Genomic DNA, 12,290 nt, shown 5'->3' with positions numbered 1-12,290 from the left:
CCTGGTTCTCCATCTAGTTTTTGTTGTTGTTTTTTTTTTTGTTTTTTTTTTTTTTTTTTTGTTTTTTCGAGACAGGGTTTCTCTGTGGTTTTTGGAGCCTGTCCTGGAACTAGCTCTATAGACCAGGCTGGTCTCGAACTCATAGAGATCCGCCTGCCTCTGCCTCCCAAGTGCTGGGATTAAAGGCGTGCGCCACCACTGCCCGGCTCCATCTAGGTTTTATAATGTTCCTGGTGCCTTTTTTATAATGTTTCCTGAGTTTAGGGTGTGGTTACCCCATGGTCAATTGGTTCTCTTCATTTTAACCAGTTATGTCTCTCTGTAATGGTTTCCATCTTCTGGGGGGTAAAAAGAAGCTTCTTTGATGAGAGCTAAGAGCTATGCATCTCAGTGGGTATAAGCATCAAGTACTTAGAATGCAGTTAGTGTATGCTGGTTTCAGAAAGTGGCAACAGTAAGTTCTCCTCTAGGTTCCATGACTTCTCCACTCATGGTTAATTGGCTAGGTTTAGAGTACCGGACATTAATTCTTTCCCATTGAGCAGGCTTGAGTCCAATTAGACAGCCAGCCATTGGTTACTGCTAATAGGAAATGCTAATATGGTTGGGATTTCTAAGCATCCCAGCTGGGTAAGAGTATATTGATTGCTTTTCTCCCTTGGTAGCTTGAGTGCCAGTCCTCAGGGAGGAGGCTTCCAGGTCAATTTCCATCCCAGTTTCTCCCTGTCCTGTGTTTGAATTATGTGGTGTCTTCAGCAATATGGATTTAACCGTCAAATTCTGATGGGGAATCAAGGGTAATGACAGTAGCTGTTTGGTTTGGGGAGGTCTCTTGGACTCTTCATACTAATAGATAATTCAAAGGACGTTTCTCATATCTGGTACTAGGATTTTGGTTATATAGACTATGGTTCTAGACTAATAACTCTTCACTTTATAAATTCTTTATATAGTCTGGATATTAATCCCCGATCAGATATGTATCTGTCTAAGATCCTCTCTCACTCTCTCACTCTATGGGTTTCCTCTTCACTCAATTTATGGCCTCCTTTGTTGTAAAGAAGCATTTTTTTTTATTTTATTAGGCCCCACTAGTCAAGTGTTGCCCTTAATTCTTGGACAAATAGAGACCTAATGGCAAAGTTCTTTCCTACACCTACATCATTATAGGGTAGTGCCTAGGTTTCCCTCTAACAGCTACAGCATTTAGATTCCACATTAAGGTTTTTCAACCATTGTTAGTTAATATTTGTGCAGGGTTCTAGATACAGGTCTACTTTTATTCTTCTGAATGTGGACACCCAGATTTTCCAACACCATTTGTTGAAGATGCAGTCTTTTCTCTAGTATGTGTTTTTGACATCTTTGCTGTGATCTACATTGAGATCATATTTCCTCCTGCTCTAATTCCTCTTCATACATACCCACCTTTCTTGAAACAGGGTCTTGCTATATTGCCTATACTGGCCTTAAATTCAGCATCATCCTGTCTAAGCCTTCCAACTGCTGGGATTACAGACATGATCCACCATGCCTGCTTTTTTGTTCATTTTAATGAAATAAACTAGAAAATAAGCTAGCTTTAAATATTGTTCACAGCTATTCAAATGATTTCACAGTATTTGCTGAATTTGTTGAAAACACTCTTATTTCTTCAATGAATTGACTTTGCACCTTGGTTGACTCAGTTGATAATGTATGTGTGGTTCTATATTTAGGTATTTTGATATCTTATTTATATAACCTTTGGATGATACTTTATATCCTGAAAACTGTAATTTTATTTTAAGTCTTTTACATCTTCCTTCTTCAAAATTATTTTGGTTCTTTTATTTACTTTCACTTCTCATATAAATGTATTAATAGAATCCTACCTTTTTAAAAATAAAACATTCTGTTGGTACTTTTTTTGAGACAGGGTCTTACTATGTAGCCCCGGCTAGCATAGAACTAACTATGTAGACCAGGCTGACCTTGAACTGCCAGAGATCTACCTGCCTCTGCATGCAATCTGTTATTTACTTTGGGGAGAATGGAGGCCTTAAAAATATTTATCTGCCAATCTACAAACACTATAAATTTATCTAACCTTTAGGCCGTCATTGCTTTTCTTCCAGCAACATATTATAGTTCTCTTAGTGTGAACCTTACATATGCTTTGTTAGATGTGTACCTCTGAAGGTTCATGTTTGGGAGAAGTCATTGTAAATATTTTATGTACTAATTATAGTTCATTTGCCTTCATCTCCTTTTGAGACAGTGTGTCACTTTGTAGTACAGGCTAGAAGTTTCCTGCAATCCTTCTGCCTTATTCCACATGTGTGAGGCATGAGCTGCCATACTCTGTCAAACTTCAATTTCTCTTTACTATAGAACATGTAAATATGGTTAGTCTTGAATCTTACAGACTTGCAAAATTCTCTTACCATTCATAACAACATTTTAATAGATTGGTGAATTCTTTATTGAAAATGACATCTGTAAATACTTTAATTTTTGCTTTGTATATTGAAAACGTTTTGGAACTGCTTTTCCTGGCTAACATTAGAAAAACAGGCATCATCGTATAATTCTCAGTCCTAGGGAAAAATAATTCAATTTTTTGCCATGAAAGAAGCATAATGTCAGCCACAGTTTTTTGGTTTTGGTTTAAGTTTTAGATGCCATGGATGAGATTGAGGAAGTTATCTTCCTAGTTTTCTAAGAGTTTCTGTCATGGCTAAATGTAACATTTTGTCAGATTCAGGTCCTAAGTCTTTAGCAACAATGATATGCCCCCTTTGGTGTGTAAACATATTTAATTACATCAATGATGCATGATGTTATGTTGTAATGCATGAGGAACTAGCCTTCAATTTCCAACACAAGCCCCACTTGCTCATAAACTGCTATTCTTTCAATATCATATTAGACTTCATTTGCACCAGTATATCTTGCAGGTAGATTGATATTGTAGGTTGTAGGATTCATAACTTGGTAATATTGCTGATTGTTTATATCCTCTGGTAGCATGAGTAATACCTTCCAGCACCATGAACACTAGTCAATAGGGGTGATGCTTATAATTGAGTATCAGCTTTATTACTTTTTCTTTGTTGGATTAAATAAGTGTCTGGTGTCTTCAGCAATAGGGCTTTACTCTCAGGTTGTAGTGAGTAACCAGGAGCCTTGAAAATAGACTGTAATGTTTGCAGGGGTCTATAATCTGTTCCTGATGTTGGAGGCTTTGCGTGTTAATATAAGATATCTAGTTGGGGCATTGTCTCCCAGTATTAGTTGTCTCTTCCCATATTCCCTCCTTAAATGTGCCTTCCTCTCACTGTCCCCATTTAGTCCTCCTAATCTATTCAAATTTCTGCCTTTATTCCCTTTAAAACACTATATTTTATTTTCTCTTTTTTGGGAGATCCCCTCCCCCAACCAGTCCTTACTAGCCACCTAACAACTTTGATTATTCTAAATAAAATACACATATCTAAAGCTTAAAAACTAACTTCCACATATAAGAGAAAGTATGCAGTGTTGTCTGGGTTACCTTATTAGGGATGTTTGGCTCTAGCACCATCCATTTAGCTGCACATTCCAGAGTTTCATTTTTCTTAACAGCTGAATAATACTACATTGTATCAATGCACCAGATTTTCATTTTGTATTCTTCAGCTTATGGACAACTAGGGTGTAATCCTACTCATGACTATTATGAATAAAGACACAGTGGTCATAGATCAGCAAATATCTCTGTAGTGAGATGTACAATATTTTGGATATATGCCCAAGAGTGATATAACTGATCTTGTGGTGGTTGCTTCATTTCTTTACTAGTATACATGGAGTTCATGTGATAGACTTAGTATAAATAATAAATGTTGTCTACTTTTTGATAACTAAGACATGTAAAACATGGCATGTAACATGGAATGTTCTCAAATACCTTTCATTGTAAAGCAGATTTCAATGATAAGAAGTTTTAGGTTCTGGAAAGATGACTCGGTGGTTAAGAACACTTCTTGTTATTGTAGAGGGCTCAAATTTAGTTCACAGCCCCAACATGGTAGGTCACAAACATCTCTAATCTTAGTACCTGGGGATTCAATGTCTTCTGGCTTCCATGGGTACTGGTATGCATGTAGTGAGCAGACATGCATGTAGACAAAACACAAATACACATAAAATAAAAAACAACAAAGACTTCTATTTATATAGAACATCAGATTGCTTGAAAGTAGAGTTATAGATGGTTTTGAGCTGCCATGTTGGTTCTGTGAATTGAATCCACGTTCTCTAGAAGAACAGACAGTGCTCTTAACTGATAAGGTATATCTCCAGGCCTATAAAAATTGATTCTAACAAAGAAAAGTTATGAACTGAGCTAACTGAAGGCAGTTCATGCTCAAGAAAATCTGTATGTAGAATGGAAACAAAGTGTTCATTGTTTTCTATGGAAAGGAAGCACAACCTTTCAAGAAATCAAAAAGACAGTGATATGTTTTCCTATCTTGCTATTATAACAGATCATTACATGAGATTTTTCAATTCCACTGTCAGATAAACTTGGGTTTGAGTGTCATCTCAGCTACTCGCTAATTATATGTCTCTTGATTGCCTTTATTCATAAAGTAAGACTGATAGTAATAATCAATGTATGAGTTATTGTAAAGATCCAGTAAGCAAAATACAGAAAATATTGAGCCAGCAGTAGGCACTCTGTAAAGGCAATGACTCTTTCCTTGATGTACATAGTAAAACGCATGGAACTCATGATTGTCTTTAGATTTTGTGATTTGGCCTATATTTTCTAACAGCTTTGCTCTCCCTGCTTCCCTCTTTTGAACAGATTCAGAAACATATTGTGTGTTTCAAGACAAGAAGTATAGAGTGGGTGAGAAATGGCATCCCTACCTGGAACCTTACGGACTGGTTTACTGTGTGAACTGCATCTGCACAGAGGTATAATTCTCTATGAGGGAAGATTTCCTGCTACATTCCTTGGCACACAGGGAGGTTATCAGTGCTCAATTTGCCAGGGAGACTAGGGGATTAAAAGCATGAAAGATATTAGTAAACCCCCAAGTGTCATGGATCACATCCATTATCTCAGCACCGACAAGGTTCAGGGAGGAGAATAAATAGAAGGAACATTCTTGGCTACAAAGCATATTTGAGACCCGCCTTAGAGGGAGCTGGGGAAAGGGATGGGGACAAGATTGCAAGGAATATCTCTCCTGATGTTCTTCCTGTTAAAGTTTGGTTTGTTTTTCTTAAAATATCTGCATATTTACTTTAAATAGATTTCTGTAGCCTTTTAGACAACCTGTATAGGACATAGTAGGAAAAGGTAGAAGAATCAGATAGCAGGAAAATGAGTCTAGATGACAGTAGAGGCAAGCCCAATTGTGGCAACAAATAATGTCTTCAGACATGTTTAGTTGCCTTGATGAAAACCACAGCATTAAGCCATTTGGGAAGGAAAGCCTCAATATAATCTTTAAAAACTGAGAATTCCGAATGCATAGAATGAACTATTGTAAGGGCTTCATGTAAGTAACTCCTGTTATGTGCCCAGGCCCAGTCACTCATAGGGCCTATTCTTTTCGCCATTTGAAAAGAATTTCTGGCTTTTCAAAATTTTGCCACGTATAAAGCCCTCTTTAGGTATTATAATATCAGGTGGTATTCAGGGTTTGTGAGATTTAGCTTTGAGGTAGACTAATTTCTAGACTCTAACGTAGGTCACCTATGATGCATGGTATGTTGGGTAATTTACCTATAGCTTCTCTTAGATTCCTTCAGCTTCCTCTTTAACACAGGGCAACAATGTCCAGCATGTTGGAGCATACCTGTGAATCCCAGCACTCCAGAAGTTGAGTCATAAGGATAATCAGTTTGAGTCCACTTGTCTCAAAAATAAAGACATAATGATATTACCTATTTCATATATCATAGTAAGGATTAAATTCACTAATTCATATAAAACAATGAGTAAGAAATGCTAATTACCATTGTCATCATTATCAGTAGGGTTATCAGTGCTCTTATTAATAATCTCTGGTATCTAGAAAAGAGTTTAGTATACAACATTAAAAGTTGAGGTTTCTTGTCCACCAGGAACAATGCTTTGTGATGTGTTTCTGAGCTCATTTTAATTTGCGAACAACTGAGTCTGAGGAGTGTTATACATTAAGAGCCTGCCTGTCTGCTGTTTCCAGATGCAATATTACAAAACTTTATTGTAGAAGGCACACAAGGAGAGGAAAGAGGTGTAGTAAGGTGACTCCACTCAGGGTAAAAGAAGCCTGCCTCTTTAAATGACTAAGGCCTGTATTAAACAGAGCATCTGGGAGCTGATTAACTGCCTGGTATGGCATTATTTTGTCAGATTCTGGACTCAGTACATTGGAGATGGACAGCTAGCCCTTGGAGGCCGAGGCTTTGAAGTCCCCAAGGCAGTGAAAATGTTAACATGATCCTGATGCCAGCAAATCACACACTAGCATACTCTCTCTGTGGACTTCACCACCCGCCACCCTGTAACAACCTAACAGATGAAAGTCACCCTTCCTTCAGATGAATTATGGATGGGAAATGTAAATGTAAAATGTATTCCCAAAGCTTGCTTTGTTCTGGCAATGACTGAGAGCTGTCAGAGTTGGGTTCATGATTCTCTAAGTCATCCAGGGACCAGGTTGCCTCATCCAGACATACTAGTTGATAAATTCTAGTCCTAGCTTGTTCTCAGAAGCAAATGTTGGCTGAAAAGAGAAATGAGGAGAGGAGTCATGCAGCCTACTGAATCAAGGCAGAATTGGTTCTTGTAGAGTGCAAGGACTTGCATGCTAGGGATGTCTCTGTGCACAGGGCTGGGAAGCAGCTCCTGGGGGACCTATTACTCACCACCCCTTCTCTTCCATGGCATCAGGCAGGTGGTTATGAAATCAGAATAGGCTCTTGGAAAAGGCATGCCGCTAGAACTGGGAAGGGTAGAACTATCCCAGAGCCAGGCCAGAGGAAGCCTCCCAAATTTAATAGGAAGCTTTGAAAACTGGGACTGTTGAACCCAGCCTCTGACAAAGTATGCTGATATGCTTCCAACCAGTCCAGCAGAGGTGCTATGAGTGAGCAAAGGAGTTTGGTTCTTTGGTTATTTTTTTTAAAAGAAGGATGATTGCATTCAGATTCTTGGGAATGCATTATTCACTGTCTGGGTGAGTCCCTGCATGACTGTTTCCCAAACTGGCAGAATCCCAGTGACCTTTGAAAGACATTTTCTCTCTCTCTTTTTCTGCCTTTTCTCTTTCAGAATGGGAATGTGCTTTGTAGCCGAGTCAGATGTCCAAGTCTCCATTGCCTCTCACCCGTGCATATCCCTCATCTGTGTTGCCCCCGTTGCTCAGGTAATCCAGTCTGCCTCTCTTTCTTCAAACTGTGTGTCTCTGCTTTTCCTCTTCACCTAACCCAGATAATCTTCCTAAACTGCCCTAGAAGGGAAACTTCCAGTCAGAAATAACAATAGAACACTTTTAGACAACTTAAGCTGGCCCCCTAAATACACTTTATAGCCCAAATGGGACACATTCTGGGTTCTAATATATTATTGGGTACCCAGTAACAGATTTTTTTCTTTTTTTTCTTTTATTATTTTTTTCTTCTCTTTTATTTATTTTTTTTATTTATTAAGGATTTCTGCCTCCTCCCCGCCACTGCCTCCTATTTCCCTCCCCCTCCCCCGATCAAGTCCCTCTCCCTTGGGTTTTTGATCCTACTGCACATACTGGCTTTGTAGGAGCCTAGGCAGTTTGGATGCTCACCTTACTAAACCTGGATGGAGGTGGGCGGTCCTTGGACTTCCCACAGGTCAGGGGACCCTGATTGCTCTTCAGTAACAGATTTTCATTGGGCTTTTAATCATTTGAAAGGGAATGAAAAGGGAAAAAGGAATTATAGCTATAAACAGCCTCTTCCTGCCCTGGGCAGTGGGTAACAGGAAGGTTGTATCATTGTGGCACATGTCCTATACAATTAGTGCTGGAATTGCATCCAAGTATAGCTTCAAAATAATGAGAAGCTGTTCATAAATCATAAAAGGAATTGAACCAGTAAGGTTTATGGCAGCATAAAGCTGCCTGCCTGCTGGACAGTCACCTCCTCCACACTGCACAGTTATTAGGTACACACTGTTAAGAGCAGAACTGGGGACAGCCAGCTAGAAGCTTTTTCACATGGTCGTTCGGAAGGCTGCTTTCACAAGTGTGTGCTTAGAGAACTTTTCTGGGGTATTTTTTCCCCCTCAATGACTGCTGCCTGGTTCCTGCACCGAAGGCCTGGAACCATGGAGAAATTCAGAGAATGTCTGCCAGTCCAGTGGCATCCCAAGGAAAAGCTATCTAACAGTCTTGAAATCTGCAAATCAAGGCCCTTTGATCTTCTAGGTTTATTCATTATGCCGTAGAACAGAATTATCAAGATGAAGGCTCCTGAGTGGACTTTAGGGAGTCAGAGAATTCTTCGAAATTATTTGAATGCTTTCAATTTACTGTGTACTACTTTATTGATACTACTTTATAAACTATACTTTTATCTCCTAGTAAATACATTCCAACAAACATAGGCATTTTTTTCCAAGGTGACAAAATATCACACACAGATCTATCATTCTTTGAATCTTTGTTGATGACAGTACATGCATCTAGACACAAGGAACTGACCAATCTGAAAGTTACCTTTCAGAGTAAATTCCTACATGAGCTTGCTGTTTTTTAAATGTGTTCGTTTGTTTCTGCTTAAACTGAATTTCACCAGGCTCTGGCAAATGAGAGAGTAGTATTTCTGAGTAAATGGCTACTCTGGAGATCTTTTCTTTAGTCTGCCAGATAACTAACCTACTAAATCACTATAAAACCTCTCTAAGAAGTCTCACAAAGTGGCCTAATGGTAATAGGATCTTATCTAAACCACAACACTGTAAATCATGGATTATCAGTAGAAAACAATTATTGACTAAAAATGGAATGTAGAGGCTAGCAGCTATTGTAACAGAAAAAGGAACATGTTAAGAGAGTTGAGATTGTAAATACCCAAAGGGAAATGTAAACTAAAATGACTTAAAAGCTAGTGTTAGAGTGCACAGAAACAAGCTTTGTTTTTTCTTTCCTTGCTCTTGCAGTTTGCTTCTGAGAAAGTTAATATTTCTTCATTGTGCAATCTCTTTCTAGGAGTAGTAGTGCCAATGTTCTCTAACCCTTACACACAAAATGTCTGATGCCATCCTTGAGTGATAGTTTAACTGGGTATAAAATTTTAGGTACATACTCCTTTTCCCTCAGCACTTTGAAGTTATTTCTAAATGGCTTCCTGTCTTCTTTTGTTTATTGATAAAAAATGAACTATTTAATTTTAGTTCTGTTTTAGGCCTTTTTTATCTAGAACTATTTCCTCTTTTACTATGATGAGCATACTAAAATGTGTTTATGTATAACTTATGTTCCTTTAGTCTGTTAGGTATGATTGCTTTTTGCTGTTTTTTTTTTTAATTTGTTTGGTTTTTTTGAAACAGCATCTCTCTACATAAGTCCTGGCTGTCCGACAACTCACTATGTAGATCAAGTTGGCCTCGAATTCACAGAGATCTACCTGTCTCTGTCTCCCAAGTACTGAGATTAAAGGTGTGCCCTAGCATGCCTGGTGGTATGGTTGTTTTTCAGTCAAAGTACTTAGAAATCTATTTGTTAGTTGTCATTTTTATAAAAATAATAATTTCTCTTCTATCAGTGATTCTTAACCTCCCTAATGTTATGATCCTTTAATACAGTTCCTCTTGTTGTGGTGATCCCCAGCCATACAATTATTACATTGCTACTTCATAACTGTAATTTTGCTACTGTTATGAATTACAATATAAATATATGACATTCAGGATATCTAATTATCTGTTATGTGACCCTTGTGAGTGTCAAAACTCAAAGGCTGAAAATCCCCCCCCCATTTAATTTTTTGAGAAAAGCTTCCATGTCTCCCACACTGGCCTTCCTGGTAATCCTACCTCAACCTTCCCAGTGCTTTAAAAGTGTCTTTCATGTATATTTTCACCTCATTTAATTTGTCCTCTGTGTCTCCTAATGTCTCATTTGCTTTTGAAGTTTCCTGTCTTAGTTCTGAATTTTTCTTGTTTTCATAGCTGTTGTTTAAAAGCTTATTCTCTATGAGATTTTTTTAATCTAGAATGAGCCCTTTATTCCTTCACAAATGATTGTATTAGGCCTTTTGACAGACACTTTTAGTTCTAACCTTGGAGTTTGCTTGTCTCAGACTAGATTCCTCCTGCCTTGATATTTTGTTTCTACTTTTGTTTTAATGTGAGGTACTATTCCTTCATAATGTCCTTGAAGTGGGACCTCAACTACACCTGCCAACCCAGTGTATTTTGGAGAACAACACAGTGTGGGCAGAATTATGTTGGAGCCTTTTTAGATGTGAGACAAGTGACTTTGGTCCCCAACCATGTTAGTCACATTGTTATTGTTATGACAATAAATGTGAGAAATCCCAAATTAACTGAAAAGTAAAAGGGTTATTTCGGCTCACATTTTCAGAGGTTTCAGCCCAGAGTCATTTGGCTGTGTCTCTTTTGGATTTGGGAAGGCTAGCATGATGGGAAGCATTTAGTGAAAGAAGTTGCTTATGCAGCATCAGGCAGGCATCAGGCAGGGCAAAGAAGAAAGAGAGATCAGAACTTCAATATTTCCTTCAAGGAAATGCCCCCCTGCCAGGATCTAATGTCTTTCCAGTAGGCCTCAGACTCTAAAGGTTCTGCTCCATCTTAGTAGTGCAACATATTAGCACTGAAGACTTCAACATTAAGCCTTTCAGGGACAATAAAGATCCGAAGCCTAACACCAGCATCACAGAGAAATCATACACAGACTCTAATTGCACCTTGGCTGTGTAGCTCCACCTATCTGTATGTTGTCCCAGCTGCAAGCTGACCGTTAGATTTCAGTCATTACTGTACTCTACTACATCTGATTCCACAAAATATTTCACTTTATTTATATGGGTTCTTTTCCTTTAAATTTCCATTCTTTTTTTTAAGCTTTGTATCATCATAGTTCTTCATTTGGAAATGAACCGTGGGGTTTTTCACGTGTTCTCTTTGCCATATTGAACCAGAGTGCAAGCAGTTGCCTTTGTCGTTCTAGTAAGAGAAAACAAGAGCATACGATTTAAATCATAGTGGACAAGAGGGGATTTGAAAAAAGGAACAAATTTGCTATGCAGTTTTTATCTCTATTCTACTATATGGAGGTTCTTATTCTCTTTACTGAATATTTCTATAAATAAACAGTGCCTACTCATGTGAGATAGAGTGTCATAATCCTGTTTTGAGACAGGACAGTAAATATGATAACACTTCTATACTCTTTCCGCTCCAGTGTTTATTAGGAATGAAGAAACGCATGCCTTCTTTCAGGGACACAGAAATTTTTGATCAAAGAAAAGGCACTACAATTAGAACTATCATATTAGCCAGCACTTATCTCCTAGAACAGAGGTTTATACACATTTGTGTTCACTGTTGTTCTATTCATTGCTTCTAGGAAATGGAGTCAGCCTAGACAATTGCTCGCAGATGAAAAGTCAATGAAAAAGTAGTACATACCTATAATGGAATTTTATTCAGCCATAAAGGAAAACAAAATTATAGGGTATACAGGGCACTCAATGGAACTGCGAAGTAACCCAGACTCAGAAAACTAAATGTACTATTTTCTGTTTCTTATGTATATCCTAGCTTCTAATGCTTGTATATGCATATCTGCATGAGCATGAGTAAACACAGATGAAGGAAAACTAGAAATGACCCCATGAAAGAGGAAAAAGAAGCTTTTATGGAGAGCAATGGGAAAGGTAGTCCAGCACCTGTGATATGAGAAGAGAAGGGGAAATCCTACTGGGACAAAGGATGCAAGCAGGGAGAGAAAACAGAGATCGTAGAGAGGAGTAAGGAGGGGGTGGTCCAACCAAAACCATGTGTGAAAATGACACAAGGAAAACTGTTACTTTATATATTAAAGTTAAAAATAAAATTATATAAAATCTGTAGTTATCAATAGGAAGACAAGGGAGAGAGAGAATGAGGTTGAACATGATCCATAGAGTGAAAACAGTGATTTCCATAGTGGCCAAGAGCACTGTGACAAGGGAGGACTCATGACACGCTTAGTGGAAGGGTTCTAAGTATCATGCTTAGAGAAGATAGGCTATATATTCCCACTTGTTTTTCTTTCTTTTTCTTC

At 38.1% G+C, this 12,290-nt stretch overlaps 1 protein-coding gene across 2 annotated transcripts in view; it reads left to right on the top strand.

The window, feature by feature from the left end:
* The window catches only part of Chrdl1 (chordin like 1), a 116,927-nt gene that overhangs the window by 23,162 nt on the left and 81,475 nt on the right, over positions 1 to 12,290 (top strand). For both annotated transcript variants that reach the window (XM_013355111.2, XM_026777970.1), the window contains exons 3-4: positions 4,835 to 4,947; positions 7,298 to 7,391. In XM_013355111.2, the coding sequence (XP_013210565.2) occupies positions 4,835 to 4,947; positions 7,298 to 7,391 (207 nt within the window). The remainder of the gene's footprint in view (positions 1 to 4,834; positions 4,948 to 7,297; positions 7,392 to 12,290) is intronic.

Source organism: Microtus ochrogaster, unplaced genomic scaffold (genome assembly GCF_000317375.1).
Source record: "Microtus ochrogaster isolate Prairie Vole_2 unplaced genomic scaffold, MicOch1.0 UNK92, whole genome shotgun sequence".
NCBI lineage: Eukaryota > Metazoa > Chordata > Mammalia > Rodentia > Cricetidae > Microtus > Microtus ochrogaster.
The sequence above is the reverse complement of the archived record's forward strand: the minus strand, read 5'-3'. Positions and strand labels throughout refer to the sequence as shown.